This window comes from Scatophagus argus, chromosome 2 (assembly GCF_020382885.2).
Source record: "Scatophagus argus isolate fScaArg1 chromosome 2, fScaArg1.pri, whole genome shotgun sequence".
NCBI classification, from domain to species: Eukaryota; Metazoa; Chordata; class Actinopteri; family Scatophagidae; genus Scatophagus; species Scatophagus argus.
This window is the reverse complement of record NC_058494.1, coordinates 22,220,195-22,234,852: the sequence shown is the minus strand read 5'-3', so window position 1 is coordinate 22,234,852 and position 14,658 is coordinate 22,220,195. Positions and strand designations below refer to the sequence as shown.

The following is a 14,658-nucleotide window of genomic DNA, read 5'->3' as shown; positions in this document are numbered from 1 at the left end:
TTTCCTATGTTCAGATGACCATGGAGGAACTGTCCACCCAAGAGCGGACAGAGACGAGGACAGGTGTCTGGACCTCACCTGAGCCACCTGAGCCACCTGAGCCCGTCTCCTCCACATGGGACGGCTGGTCTGAACCGCTCACAGGAGCCGTGGTAAACTACTTTGTTTACCGCCTCACATCATGGTTTGATTTAGAGGTCTTCCTAATCCAGGTTGAAATATTAACTTTAAAATTGTATTTTTTTTTTAATTAATATTCCACACCTCAGGGTGGATTTGTGAAATTTAAATTGAACAGCAGAGAGACTCACTGTGGTGATAATGTCATCAAGACAAATCCTTACAATGCCTTGAGGACATTAGACGCTCAGGCTGGTTTTAATTACTTTTTTCTTTTTCTTTTTTTTTTTTTGGCCTTTTTAAAGGAACAATCCGTATTTTTGTGCTTGCTCGTGGGGGAATGTTGGGTTTGTGTTTGGTCGAGAGCTGCTCTAACTGGAAAGTGTCAAGCTTTGTAGTGAATTGGCGTTATATAAATAAACTGAATTGAATTGAATTAAATTTTTCCTCCTACCTGTGTTCATCCAGAACTGGATGGCACTTTGCTTGTGGTTCTCAAAGCACCAAAAATACATTTGAAAAACTCAACATCTCATTCCACAAATCATGATACTCCCAGATACTCAAATTACTTCAAGGATCTTGTTGTGAGCAGTTTCATGAAGGAAATATTTTCTTCGATGCATGTGACAAAATAGTTCCTATATGAATCCAGCTCACACCAAAGCAACCTAGATGAATAAATAGCACTACAAATATGTAAAATATAAAATATAAAATATGTATTTCTGATTTGGGGGTGAAGTGTTGCTTTAAGAATTGTATTCAGATCCAGAATCATGGGAATATTATTTGTGTTATTTTGGATTATGTTGGATAATTTGTACTGCTATTACTGATTTTTGCAAAGAAAACCACTGTTGCATTTCAATGTTATTAACTGAGCTTCAGAGTGTGTTCTTGATCTATAGTTAATGTTGTAATGTCTAACCCCCCCTCTCTCTTTTTCACACTCTCTCTCTTTCTCTCTCTATCTGTCTCTCTTTCATACTCACACACACACACACACACACACACACACACAGCAGTGGCAGCTCGGTGCTCCTGGCTGACTGACAGCCTGGAGCATTGGCTGACAAGCAGGATGCTCAGGTGGCTTCGGCGGAGTCCTCTCTCTGTCCTGACAGTCACCCTACCGGTGGAGGTGTGCTCCGTTAACTGAACACCTGTTCAGAGGTAAGAGGAAAATTCGCCCTGCATTTTGTCGCTTTCTTTCCCTGACATGTGGGTTTGTGTCAGATTTGTCTCGCAGTGAGACTGCCTGGAGCAAAGTCAGCTGTACCTGCTCATGTTGTCTTTGGTGCTCTGACTGTCTCCGGCACTTTGATTTTTTTTTTTGTATCAGTGCATGCTGCATTTTAATTCATCTCTATGGCAATGTGTGGTCCAAAAAAGTTAGCATGAAACATGCAATTATGAGTAATTAGAGTCTATTTAGTGGCTAGCGGCTGTATTGCAATCTAAGTATGGTGTCAAATTGTGTAATAACTAGTTGTTGCCGGTAGAGGCGCTGCTGGACGTTTCGCTGCACTGACATAGAACTGCGAAAGATAGAACTATTAACCATCAAACAGTGATAGCGACCGGTGGTGGATTGTAACTAAGTACATTTACTCAACTACTATTCTTAAGTACTGGTGCTTTATACTATATATGTTTCATTTTTTTAAATTTAATATTATTTTATATATTCTCTAAATTTCTCCACTGTGGGACTAATAAAGGATTATCTTACTTCTAACTGTACTACACACTCCATTATACTCCAATACACACACACACACAAAACATTTGAACAACATTTTGCTGATAATAATTTTGTAGTAAAGTTTCAAATGCAGAAGCTTTTGATTTGTAATGGAGTATTTTTAAATGATGGTAACATGTACAACATAGACAAGTTTTTTTTTTCTATAGCATATCATTATGAAGTTAATGGTGATTGTGCAGGGTAATGGCTATAGAATAATGACACTATCAGCATTTAGATTGGTTTTCAGTATGCAAATATGTTTGGTGCCGGGCACAATATGGCCTCAAAAAATGAAAGCAGGCAATGCAGTAAGGCTGGGAGCATTTTCTTTCAGATTTCATGTCTCCATTATTGACTAAATGGATGAATAAACTCACACTCACTCTGAAGAAATTTCACTTTGATACACTACAGTGAAATAATCTGTTTAGAAATTGGCATTAGAGGATTGGTTAATGTGTTCAGAACATACAATCACCAGATGTAATCTACTTGCATCTTTAGAGACAATTCTTTAGATTTATTATTATCACTATGTTGAAACATTGCTTAAGTTCAGGAAGCGGCAGTGGTTTAAAAAAGAATACATTTATTCAGCTTCTGAACTCAAATTCCGAAATACTGCTTCAGAATTTTAATTTTACACAATTACAAAATGTAGACCTACTATATAATTCGTAGTTACCTGACTATTATTAAAAATATGTAATGAGCATTTAAATATATAATGATTTATCATACTGTAAATTAAGCCACACGATATAACTAAATAGGCAAAGGTAGCTCAGTTTAATCAGCTGTAACATTAAAATGCGGCTTTTACGCTAATGGAGTCTGATGACGCGCAACGTTTGCCGCTTCTATCCGTTGTCATTCTATAAACGTACTACACAGCGTCGGCGTGCACGCACGTATTCTCTCGCTCTGTGTTATTGCTGAGAAACCAGCCACCATGGGGAGTTAGGGGGCAGGCGACGGGTTATTTTCCTTAATATTTAATATCAGACAGATATCCATATGCTGCGTTTTGGAGCACACAGTTCGCGCCACTATCCCCAATGCAGTGGATTACGGGGATCGGGCTTTCAGAGACGGTAGGACAGACACTGTGTTGGAAAACACGGGACGTTAACGTACCTAGCTAAGCTAACGAGCTAACATGCTAACCAAAACTAGCTAACACACCGAGCTAGCTGGCGCTGCAGCCAGTAGAGTTGAAAACGTGCACTCGCTTTCTTGTTTTGTTTGATCTTAGATACACTGATTTGCTAGTTTTAATCATCAGGAAAGTTGGATTCACTTAAGTACGAGTTTGCTTGGCACGAATAAATGTACAAAGTACGATTGTATTGAAGTGTTTTTTGCATGCAGGCCCGTCTTGTGTGGTTGTAGAGTTTGTTTCTGTACCCATCCCCCACCGTCTTTGCAGGCCAAGATGAATGAGATTCTCACTTCAAAGCACTGGCATTGGTGGTGGCATTGCTGCAAGGCTAGCTAGCTGTCTTAGCTTGTTAACATTAGTTCGTTATTTAGAAAATGATGTCCGCCTACAAGAAGTCTGAGCTTCGTTTTGACTACTGTTTGCGCTAGCTTATTAGTTAGCTGTTAAACAGTCGACAGAAACTTAATATTGAACTTTAGCTTTGAACTTAGAACTTGAGCTTGGAATTTTAAACACACACCTCGATTTTGTTTTTGGTTAGGATGGAATCATAGTTGTTAGTTGCATGTAACAGACGGTATTAGTAACACCTAATGCTGTTAACAAGCTTACATGCTAAGTTATTATTCCACTAGAATTTGTAGTTTGTGTGATCTCAGCCACTCTTGTTTATATCCTGCACTGTTTTGTTTTGTGTATCTGTTCTGCTCATCATCCCTTTTCGTTGTGTCATAGAAGAGCTATATACTAGTTTAAAAATAGTAGTGGTTTGACAAAGTGAAGGTGGTGGAAGCTGAATCAATCTTCTCTGTAGTAATAATGTCTGTTTGGCTTGCTGCTGCTACAATTAACTGCTCATCTTGTTTCCATCGCAGGGTGAATTGTTTCCCAGCAAAGTCATTGCTAGAGGGCAAGATCTGACCTCTGCCTTGTGCAACCAGAGACATGAGTGTTGTCAGAGAATTACATGGGATTGGGTACCGGGGAGGTGGTGGGGTTGTGACCTCTCTGAGTGGCCCTACCCACTTTACTGAAGATGCTCCACGCCCCCCGGTTCCTGGTGAGGAGGGATCTGATGTGGACCCCCCAGTCCAGTCAGCTAACACCCGTCCAAACCCCCTTTCCCAGACCCTCTGCTATCTCCCGTCATCCTCGTCATCAAAAATGGGGGATCCATCAAGCTACACACCTTCCTCATCGTCTGCGACCCCGCGTCGCCCTGATCTGGACTTGGGGTATGAACCTGAGGGCTCTGCTTCACCAACTCCACCTTACCTGAAGTGGGCAGAGTCACTTCACTCTCTCTTAGATGACCAGGAAGGCATCCAGCTGTTCCGAAACTTCCTGTGCCAGGAAGGGTGTGCAGACCTTCTCGACTTCTGGTTTGCTTGCTCGGGTTTCAGGAAGACCAACCAAGAGAAGAGGGCAAAGCTGGCCAAGGCCATCTACAGGAAGTACATTGTAGATGGAAGTGGGATTGTCTCCAGGCAGATCAAAGCAGCCACCAAGAGCTTCATCAGAGACTGTGTAGGAAGGCCACATCCAGACCCTGCCATGTTTGAACAGGTAAGTACTACACAGACTTCATGTTTGTAAAGGGTCCTAACTGGAGCAATGGATGTTGGATCACTCAGACTTCTCACAGACTGCATTTTATCTTTGACATGTGCATTTGCTGGTACTGAACCTCAGTCAGGTTGAACTATACTCATGAAGCCATCAAGTTCAGTTATTTGTCTTCCAGAATTGAGTTATTTGATAGCCGTGTCTGCTTCCATCACGACTGGTATAACCGGCCTCAGAAGAGACCAGAAGTTATGGGGGTGCCGTATATATGTGTATGAACATGACAGATTGCATTTCATTCATAGTATGGAGAGTATGTTAGTGTCAGTGATGTAATGTAAACGATAATGTAATCGGCATCCAAATCAGTATTTTAAGGAAGGAGACTTCTGCATTGGCTGCCACAAAAAAAGGGGCAAAAGACTGATGAAGAGCAAGAAATGGAGCACCTCTATGACATTTTAAGTAGTCTGCACATTAAAACTTGAAGCGTGCACCACTGCAGTTCCTTTAGCACGATCCTCCATGCTCACAGCTGCTCAGTGCTCTCTCGCTCATCAAGCTTGTCCAGTTGACTTTTGAGACTTCGGTGGCAGAGTCAATGTCTGATTTCTCCTCTTCTGTCCACCTCTCTCATTAGACTTTTAATCAGAATAATAATCATCCCGCTCCCTTATCTCCCCAGTGGTTTTTGGAAAAACCCCGATTTTTAAATATGTGACAAAGCAAGTGTCAAAGTCAGATTTATTCGTTTTTTTGTGCTCTAGTAATTAAACCACAACAAAGGACCAACTCAAGTTAAGTTTCAGTTTAGCTTTCTGTGCCCTCGTTTGCCCTTGATCTCATTCATTCTTTCTGTCATCGTTGCTCTTTTTGTGGGTCTACTGAATGTGTGTTCAGACCACACGTGAGACTAAATGTGTCAGTCTGGATCAAGAATTAGACTGTCTAAATAGTCAGTGACATAAATGATAATGCTGGTTTGCTATAGAACTCTATAGTCATTGTAGAAATCTTTGTTTGCATTTATGTTTAATAATATAAAATTTAAGAAGTGTTGTAGATGTGTGTAGTTGATGTTGAGAGGCAAGTTGTGAGCCAAGACAAAACCTGTAGTTTTCTTCAGTTTGAAAGGAGTTGTCGACAAGTAGGTGAACTTAATTAGGCAAGAAGTTGTGTGATTGGAGAGTAGCAACTTCAAGCATCCTTTGGTTTCCTTCCAACTGACTGTGTTTGTTTGTTGCAGGCTCAGATAGAGATCCAGGGCATGATAGAGGAGAACACCTACCCTTTGTTTCTTAAGTCGGATCTGTACCTGGAGTACACGCGTACAGGAGGAGAGAGCCCCAAGCCTAACCCCAGTGATCAGAGCCCTTCATCAGGTCCATCCAAGCCTGTGCCCGGATACTTACCCACGCTCACTGAGGATGAGGAGTGGAGGTGAGCTGATGGATATCTAATATCGCACAGGATCCATGCCTGCCATCTGGGATAGTTTAACTCCACTGACGTTTTGCAGTTAAAAAACATTTTCACATATTGTGAAACAACTAATTTAATTTAACCTAATTTTTAGGTGTGGAGGAGGAGGAGGAGGAGGAGGAGGAGTGAGGGAGATGGAGGAAGAGAAAGATGAGGAGGAGGAGTGTGGAGACACACCAGCTGGTAGGCTGACTCATAGCCTGCTGATGCAGACGGCACCGCAGAGAGCCTCAGCCAACAGGCGGAGGCAGGACAGCAGGGAGTACAGGTGTGTGTGTGTGTGTGTGTGTGTGTGTCAGGTTTCTTGGATTCATAAAACATGACAGTGATGTCTTCAAGTCCATATTCTTTTCTATCATGGTGTGTGAAAATATTATTTCATGTCAGAATTAGATGATTTCCATGGTCATTTATCCCACTTTGGGATGACGTCAATATTTTAACTTTCATTGTTATTACTGCCATGTGTAGTTTAAATCAGTGGGGTTTATCCATTTTACTTTATTTTATTTTACTAAATTTTGCTGGAAATGCTGCAGTCATAAAAGTACACATTTGCAAATCTGAATCTGCATATATCTATTGCTTTTCAGTTTATTTGGCTATCTGAATATTAAATGATACAATTGTATGGTCTTAAATAGGCAATAACTAACAAGAAACCCAACCCGCTGATTTAAAAGCAGCTAAGCATGGAGTGGCCCTAAGACAGAAGTTTTGGTTGTAGAAATGTTTGTTTAATATAATGTAAAACCACCCCAAAATTCATAAATTTTTGCTGTGTGCTGACCATATTATAATCTCTCTGCCCTTTTTTCAGGCCTTGGCGCGAGCCAGTAAACCCATACTACGCTAATATGGGCTACGCTCGCGCTCCAGCAACCAGTGCCAATGACAGTGAGCAACAGAGCATGTCGAGTGATGCAGACACACTGTCTTTGACCGACAGCAGTGTGTAAGTATGCGCCCAGAAATCCTGCATGTATTTATTAATTGATTCATTCGCTGGATTTAAACACGTTCACCAGTTTTCAGAATGAACAAGCTGTCAAACTGCGTGTTTCATTGTTGTGCGTCTGTGTCTTTGTGCACAGAGATGGTATTCCTCCATACAGATATCGGAAGCAGCATCGCAAGGAGATGCATGAAAGTGCCAAAGCTAATGGACGTGTACCCCTACCTCATATACCTGTGAGTTACAGGATCACAACTCATTTAGCCTCATATCGGCAGCTGTTTTCATGTAGCATTAATAAAACTGGTGACCTAATTCAGATATCAGCGGGAACACGTTTATCTGCCTCCTGTTGCTACTTTAATTACTAATGTAGTGGATAACAATAAATAACTCGGGGTGCGTCACCTTGTCACACCGTTTTCTTTTTAATTAGTGTCAACATACTGAAACAAACAATTATGAGCTTTTACAGTTATTTTCTTAATTGGAATTTGTACGTCGCCTTATCATTTTCTCTTCACAATGTCTTACTGCTCTTTGTGCAATTTAAGGGTTATTAACTGCTGCCTACATTTATTATTTTAATGAATACGTTCATGAACGGAATGAATTTTAGCAGTAGATGTGTATAGGAATTTGTGGCATGTAATTGTGCCTGTGCCTGCATACAGCGCACGTACCGCATGCCAAAGGACATCCACGTAGAGCCTGAGAGGTTTGCTGCAGAGCTCATCAGCAGGCTGGAGACGGTTCTCAGAGAGAGAGAGGCTCAGGAAAGACTCGAAGAGAGGCTGAAGAGAGTACGACTGGTGAGTGTATCGCCATGTGTGCAATCCGATTCTCACACCGCGAGTTAAGCTGTAATGTTTTCTGGTTGTTCACATACAGCTGAGGACACAGCATCAGTGTTGATGCTGTGTCCTCAGAAGTAACTTGTATTATGAGTGAAATTCCCAGTGAATTGAGAACTTCTGCAGTTAATCTTTTTAGTGATGAAAAGTGTCTCTGTGTGTGTGTGTTTTTAAATCAGATCACTGAGTTCAGCAGGCACACAGGAGTTTAGCAATGTGAACATCTGAAGTTTTCATGTCTCAAATGATGATCAGAAACAGCTGGACTGAAAAAGCAGGACTCACCAGCACATGACAAAAATAGTGATATTCAAAACATCTCTCCCTCCGCAACCAGAACGAGGGACTCACAGTTGAATTTTATTGCAAAACATGTTTAAATTATGTTTTACTTTATTCATGTTTGGCTGCCAAACTGACTTTTACTAAAGTAAACAAAACCTTCATGTACATAAATTAGAAAAAATGGGTCAAGGACTCAAGCTGTTGTGCTACTTTATGTGGTGATATATTCTGTATAAACACACTCGGACAGCAGTTTCATCATCATTAGCTCACATTTGCATACAGTGTCGACTTACGACGAGCTGCATACGCTGGGAACAAAAGCTTAATGGGCTAAACGATCCACCAGCAGGGCTACATGGTGGAAATCAGTGCGTTTTGAAATTTGTGTTTGTGTGTGCATACTGATTTACAAACTGGGTTATATGCTGTGCATTTAATATTTTTTAATATTTCTCCCGACAGGAAGAAGAGGGGGACGATGCTGATATCTCCATGACAACCTCCATGTCTTCTCATAGCATACCACTCCCCCTCCCCTCATCATTTCCTCCTCTCTATGGTGCCCGTTACTCAGAGACCACTGCTAACACGGCAACGGTCGCCACATATGGCGGCCTGGTCGCCATGGAGGATTCCCATGACGACGACCCGGAATCTATTCTGGATGAGCATGTGCAACGCGTGATGAAGACGCCGGGCTGCCAGTCGCCAGGGGCAACCAACAGCACCTTAGGAGGAGGGGGTCGACACACTCCTCCCAAGTCATCGCGTTCACCTGACGGAGGGACTGGGCCGCCTCACTACCCACCACACCGAGGGGGAGGTCACAGTCTACCCGCTGCTGGGGTCAAAGGTAAGAGGCTGTGGAGGGGAAGGAGAGAGGGGGTGAAAGGGTGAGGTACTGGGAAGACTGCATCCGGATGTGGTTTTGTAGCTTTCACAGTCAACAAGGAATCAGAATTTTTCTTACCCAAGTTAACACTTCATTAGGACTGCTTGATTATCACCAAAATCATAGTCACTAATTGTGATACCAGTATTTCAGTCAATATTGAGATCACAATTAGCTAACATGGTTGCTCATTGACTACTGGTCCATGTCCAAAACCTTTAGAAATAAGAATCATCTACATACCGACGAAGGACCAACATGAAAAAAAACACCAAAATTCCCCTTTAAGAAGCTTACTGGAGACTATTTTCAGTGGCAGATGGATGCACATTTGGTAGATATTTGTAACAGCAGGACTGTGTGTGTGCGTGTTTGTTTGTGTACGCGTGCTGTATCAGACTCGTGTTATTAAGGCCAATTTGTTGCTGGCTTTGGTCTTTTCACATGTTTTGTTGACTGTGAGATTATGTTCTAAAAGATCGCCTGCCTTGCACTCTGTAGTAGTGTGAAAGACCTTGGCACAGTCCTGGCTTTATAAAGACAGCTGGAGAAATTGATGCTTCGGGTTTAGAATCATGCTTGATAACCCAAAAAAAAAAAAACGATTCCCGAATCCATTTACATTTTTAATAATATGCATCAAATGCTATATGAGCAAACACGGGCGTCAAATTGCCGCAGCAGCAGTGTGTTTTGGATCTGAGCATAGAAAGTATTGACGAGAGGCTCGTATGCCGCTAACAAGTCTCACTGTGATGTCTGTCTCAGGTGTGCATCACCACAAGCAGCTGTATCACCACAGAGGAAGAGAAGGACAGGATGAGGCGGGCTCCAGGTCTCAGGCCAACTTCATGTGGAACGGAGACCCAGCCAGCCAGTACGCAGGGAGAAGTCGGAACTACGCCGATGGGGCTGGAGCCAGCACGCTCGAGGGCATGGGTTACAGGTAGGCTTGTGTATCTCATATGTGCTGACATTTGCTACATCTACAGCAACAATTATGTGCTGTCTTTCATTCAGGTGACCTCAACTGGTTTGTTTGTGTGTGTGTTGGTTCTGCAGTAGTAAAGGTAGCACGCTGTCACGGCGAAGTTGTAAGAAGGCATCAGAGACATCAGGCAAAGGTGACGAGAATGGGCGTGGCCTGGAGGCCCAGGTGCCACTGGAGGATCTCGAGAGAAACCAGAAGATCCTGCAGTGGATGATGGAAGGAGACAGACAGAGGAAGAGCTCACATGGGTGAGTCACCTAACAGCAACGAACCAGCGTTAGTTAAACCTATAATAACCTGCATTTAATTTTTTTATTTATTTTGGCATTGTGGGGCAGCAGAAACATGCTGAAAACACAACACTGACATATTATCACCCAGTGAGACAGCAAACAGTTGCCTATTACCATATCCAGCATCACTCATATTCGATTGGAGTCATGCGGCCACATTTGTACCGCAGCTCCGTGTACCCATTGAATAAACTTTTCTTCTTGTTAAGACATTGTTTTTCTTTTTAGATAGCAGGATTGAGTGGAGCATAGCGAATTGTAGATGTAAAACTATCTGCTTTGGTTCCTTGACTTCAGAGCTTTAAATTGGCATCACTTTGTCCTGAAATTCATCCTGTCTCCCTCTTTGTTCGTTTTCCAGCGGCAGCACCAGCAGCTCCAGGCGGACGGCAGCCAGCAGCGAGTCACCACGTCCGACCTCAGTGGAGCGACCTGGAGCCGTGCACCCCTGGGTATCTGCCCAGCTGCGTAACAATCCCTCCTCGGTGTCCCCCGCCATCCCCGGCTCATCATCCACCCAGGTCCAGCCCTCGCACCCTTTCATCCAGGACCCAGCTATGCCCCCCAACCCGGCTCCCAACCCCCTCACCCAGCTGGAGGAGGCTAGGAGGAGGCTGGAGGAGGAGAGGAGGAGGAACGCACTGCAGCAGGCCAAGCAGAGGTAGGTGTCAGGGGAGCTTTAGCTTCTGTTTGCATGTGTTGTCATTTGCGTGTTTTGACATGGATTTTTCTCTGTCTAAGGCATAAGTCTGGTAAACGCCAAGTGTGTGAGAACATGACGGTCGCTTACTACTTCTGTGGAGAGCCAATCCCTTATCGAACATCAGTCAAAGGTCGGGTGGTGACTTTGGGCCAGTTCAAGGAGCTGCTTACCAAAAAGGGCCATTACAGGTAAGAACATCTCACAACAACAGCATGTATTTTAAAAAGTGTAGTGTGGTTTGGAATGTCGCATTTGAAAGGAACCATTTTTGCCATTGTTTACCTCTGAAGTAATCAAGCACGTCTGGTCTTTTTTTTTGTTTGTTTTTTGTGCGCAGGTTCTACTTTAAGAAAGTGAGCGATGAGTTTGACTGCGGTGTCGTGTTCGAGGAGGTGCGTGACGATGACGCTATCTTGCCCATCTTCGAGGAGAAGATCATTGGGAAGGTGGAGAAGGTTGACTGAACCTTGGAAACAGGAAGATGATACAGAATTGCAAAAAGATCGTTTGGAGGAAATAAATGGAAGAGATAGAAAGCGAACACTGGGGTTGGATAGAGATTCAGCTGCGAGAAAATGAGCGAATGAAAGTAGAAAGATGGAAGGAGCAACGTGATACAGAAGGCAGATTGCGCTGCATGGTAGAAGCTCAACTATTAAGGAGGTGGTTAGTTTTAAGAAATATCTGGATATCTGCGTCATGCCAGGATCAAACCCACATACAAGCGAAGAAGCTTGGCCAGATCAAACCGGAGGGGTGGAAAGGAACATAAGTTATTTCACCTGTTTTGTCTCCACTGTGGATATTCGAGGAGCGCTGTTTCAAATCTGATGTCTGACCAGTCTTCCACTGCGATGGATGGGAAAGGGTGAGGATGGGACTGCTGGAAGGAGAGAGGATAAAGTAGTCTTCCACTTCTGCTCTGGAGGAGACTGTCCTCCGCAGACCATTACGATGCTGCTACATTACCACGGAAACTCTTCAATCGGTGCTTGGGACAGTAAAGGAAGCGGTTTTGTTCCTTTGGGGAGCGTCGCTGCCTTTTCCTGTCTCTGTTCCTCGTCAGCTGGTGAGAAGGGGAGAGAGAGGACAGAGGATTGGGGGGTGGGCTGAGGGTTGGGGGGGGGGCGTAAAAAACTTGGGCCTGCTTCTCCTCTCGTTGACTTCATAGCCTCATAACAGAAACTTTCTCATCCGTGATTCCTAGATGTCATGTAGTGATCTCTCACGTCAACATGTTCAGACAACAGTTCTCCACACAACTTGTTTACCAAAGCTACATATTTTTGATAAGACAAGTATCCTCGCTACTTGTTTCATTGTATTTGAATTGTGTATGTACAAGGCAGGTACTATTACTTATTAATGCAGCCTAATTTCGTTATATCTCAACTTAATGTTGTATTATTGTGTATGTTTTGAAGCTAGTTCATTAGTCATTTCAGGGCAGCCATTTTGTTTGTTACTTTTTCTTCCCTCTGTGATACATCCCTGCACCTCAGTTCTGTGCCGTTTACCCTTTGAGTGTGCAGTGCTGTTCTTCTGCACGATGGATTTTAAATCTACAGTTGCTTCTGTTCGCCCCCAAACCACAAAAATTATCATGAAACACAAGAGTGCACACAACAGATCACTGCCATCTTTGACCACAGCATTCGTTATTTTTAACAGGTCACACTGTCACCTTTTGTACTTTTTTTTTCTGTTCCATCGAGAGCCTGTGTACGCAACTCCGAACTCAGCCTCGGTGCCTGCCTGGCCAGTGCCGTCACAATGCTTGTTCTGAAGCGTGTTACTGAGAGCGATAGCCTGTGTCATGTATGCCTGAACTCAGCCAAAGAGCTTATCGTGTGTCCCGTAATGCCTCCATGCATTTCTGTGCAGTCCAAGTCCACAAGTTATCAGTTACAATTTTTTCTCATGCCCGTATGGCAAACCTAAAGCTATAGACAGTAGTTAGCTTAGCATAAAGACTGCAAAAGGGACCAGGCTTTTGTATGAATTAAACAACCTGGGGCTGCAGCTGCTAGAAGTATAGTTTTTCAGTTTCCGATCACAGGTGCCAAAAAGGCCTTGGTGTAGAAAGTGGAAGCGTATCAGATAGATAGCCAAGCCAGCTCCCTGTCTCCAGTCTTGATGCTAAACTAACCGGCTGTTTGATGTAGCCTCATATTTAACACAAAAAAGTAAGAAATGGTTAAGGTCAATCAATCAAAGTGTCACACAAAGTGTATTTTCAATAATTCAGTCAAACGATTCCTTCAAACCTGTCACAGCAGTACAGTATTGCAGTAAAGCTCTGAGGCCTCAACATCTCATGAAGCACCGTGCAGACGATGCACTGATCTCACACCAGCTACTTAAGCTGAATGTAATCCGACTCCTTTTAAACGTCTACCCGCTGTGTCCTCAAAGGAAATCCCTTCACTGGTCTTGTCATCATGTCCGTCTTCAGTATTGATGTCAAACTGTTGGCCTCATTGAGTGTTTCGTGTTATCTATGCTGATAGTTAGTTGAATGTGTCCGTCAAACAAAGAGGTCCTACAGCACATCTTGCAGGAATGTCAAATACGATTTGTTCTGGGTTTCTGCCCAGTAAGGGAAACGTAGGATCAGAAAACATTATTTGTCCTTACTTCAACCCGTTATGCCTTCAATATGAAATTTTAAATTTAGATATGTACTTGTTTATAAAAAAAATGTAATTTTAATAATCACCAAGCATGTTCTTTATAAGGAATGTTTTCCTGATGAGTTGAATTATCTATTTTGTTTTAATGTTTTATTGCGCAAACTGCTATGGCCCTCTTGATATATTTTACGTTGCGTTCGAACGCCCAGGGACAGTTGAATGACAACATTTACGAGTTGATTCTTTTGATTATGATTGGATGGAGAAAAAATAAACAAACAGCCGTGTCTGTTGTGTTGTTGGTTTGTGTGAAACACAGTGCCTTTATCATGTTACCTTTCGAAATGTCTTTATTGAACCAATCCACGCTTTTAATGTACGTTTTTATTTTCAGTCAGTCCTGTTATATTTTTAGCTGCAGTCATGCTTGCTCACCTCTGTTCTGATAGATCCTCTGCTGTAAATATGTACATTATCATTTCATATGTGTCTTCAGACCTGCACCACATGTCCATGGTGTTTCTGTTTTTCAAAGGTAAACGCCAAGATGTCACTGTGCTGGTTCCACTTGTACATTTCTTTTAAAAAGGTACTTCATAATAAAGATGTTGAATAAACAGTTGATCTCTTTTATTGTCCATTTTTAACTTTTACTGAAGAAAAGGATCTGAATAATTTTCCACCACTGTTAACCCTTTAAAACCATGGGGATCACAGGTGACACCGCAGCGCATGTGTATTTCAAATTATATGACACAATTATTGACAAAAATAAACAAAAAGGAATACATGTATTATTATGGTGCTAAAATGTTAAGGACGCGTGCTTATTGAAGAGACTCTGAAGTGAATGACATTAGACAACAGTTATACAATACTATACTTACAATGTACAGACTTTGAAGTCAGTCAGGCAAGATAAAGTGTGGGAAACACAGAGAGGGGTTAATATAAATGGATTTTATT

At 42.5% G+C, this 14,658-nt stretch overlaps 1 protein-coding gene across 1 annotated transcript; it reads left to right on the top strand.

The window, feature by feature from the left end:
- Nucleotides 1-2,779: 2,779 nt before the first annotated feature.
- On the top strand, nucleotides 2,780-14,314 carry LOC124049275 (axin-1-like). Its single transcript, XM_046370687.1, has 13 exons — nucleotides 2,780-2,967; nucleotides 3,911-4,601; nucleotides 5,848-6,041; nucleotides 6,178-6,351; nucleotides 6,904-7,038; nucleotides 7,178-7,274; nucleotides 7,713-7,850; nucleotides 8,643-9,033; nucleotides 9,841-10,018; nucleotides 10,135-10,311; nucleotides 10,718-11,017; nucleotides 11,098-11,247; nucleotides 11,397-14,314. Exons 2-13 carry the CDS (start codon nucleotides 3,981-3,983, stop codon nucleotides 11,521-11,523), a joined length of 2,682 nt encoding a protein of 893 aa, XP_046226643.1. The 5' UTR covers nucleotides 2,780-2,967; nucleotides 3,911-3,980; the 3' UTR covers nucleotides 11,524-14,314.
- The last annotated feature ends 344 nt before the right edge of the window (nucleotides 14,315-14,658 follow it).

Excerpts from the sequence above, each read along its gene's own strand:
- LOC124049275 (XM_046370687.1), top strand. The coding sequence starts at position 3,981 with ATGAGTGTTGTCAGAGAATTACATGGGATTGGGTACCGGGGAGGTGGT. Across the intron at positions 6,352-6,903 it reads CAGGACAGCAGGGAGTACAG|GCCTTGGCGCGAGCCAGTAA; the intron begins GTGTGTGTGTGT and ends CCCTTTTTTCAG. Across the intron at positions 11,248-11,396 it reads ACCAAAAAGGGCCATTACAG|GTTCTACTTTAAGAAAGTGA; the intron begins GTAAGAACATCT and ends TTTTGTGCGCAG.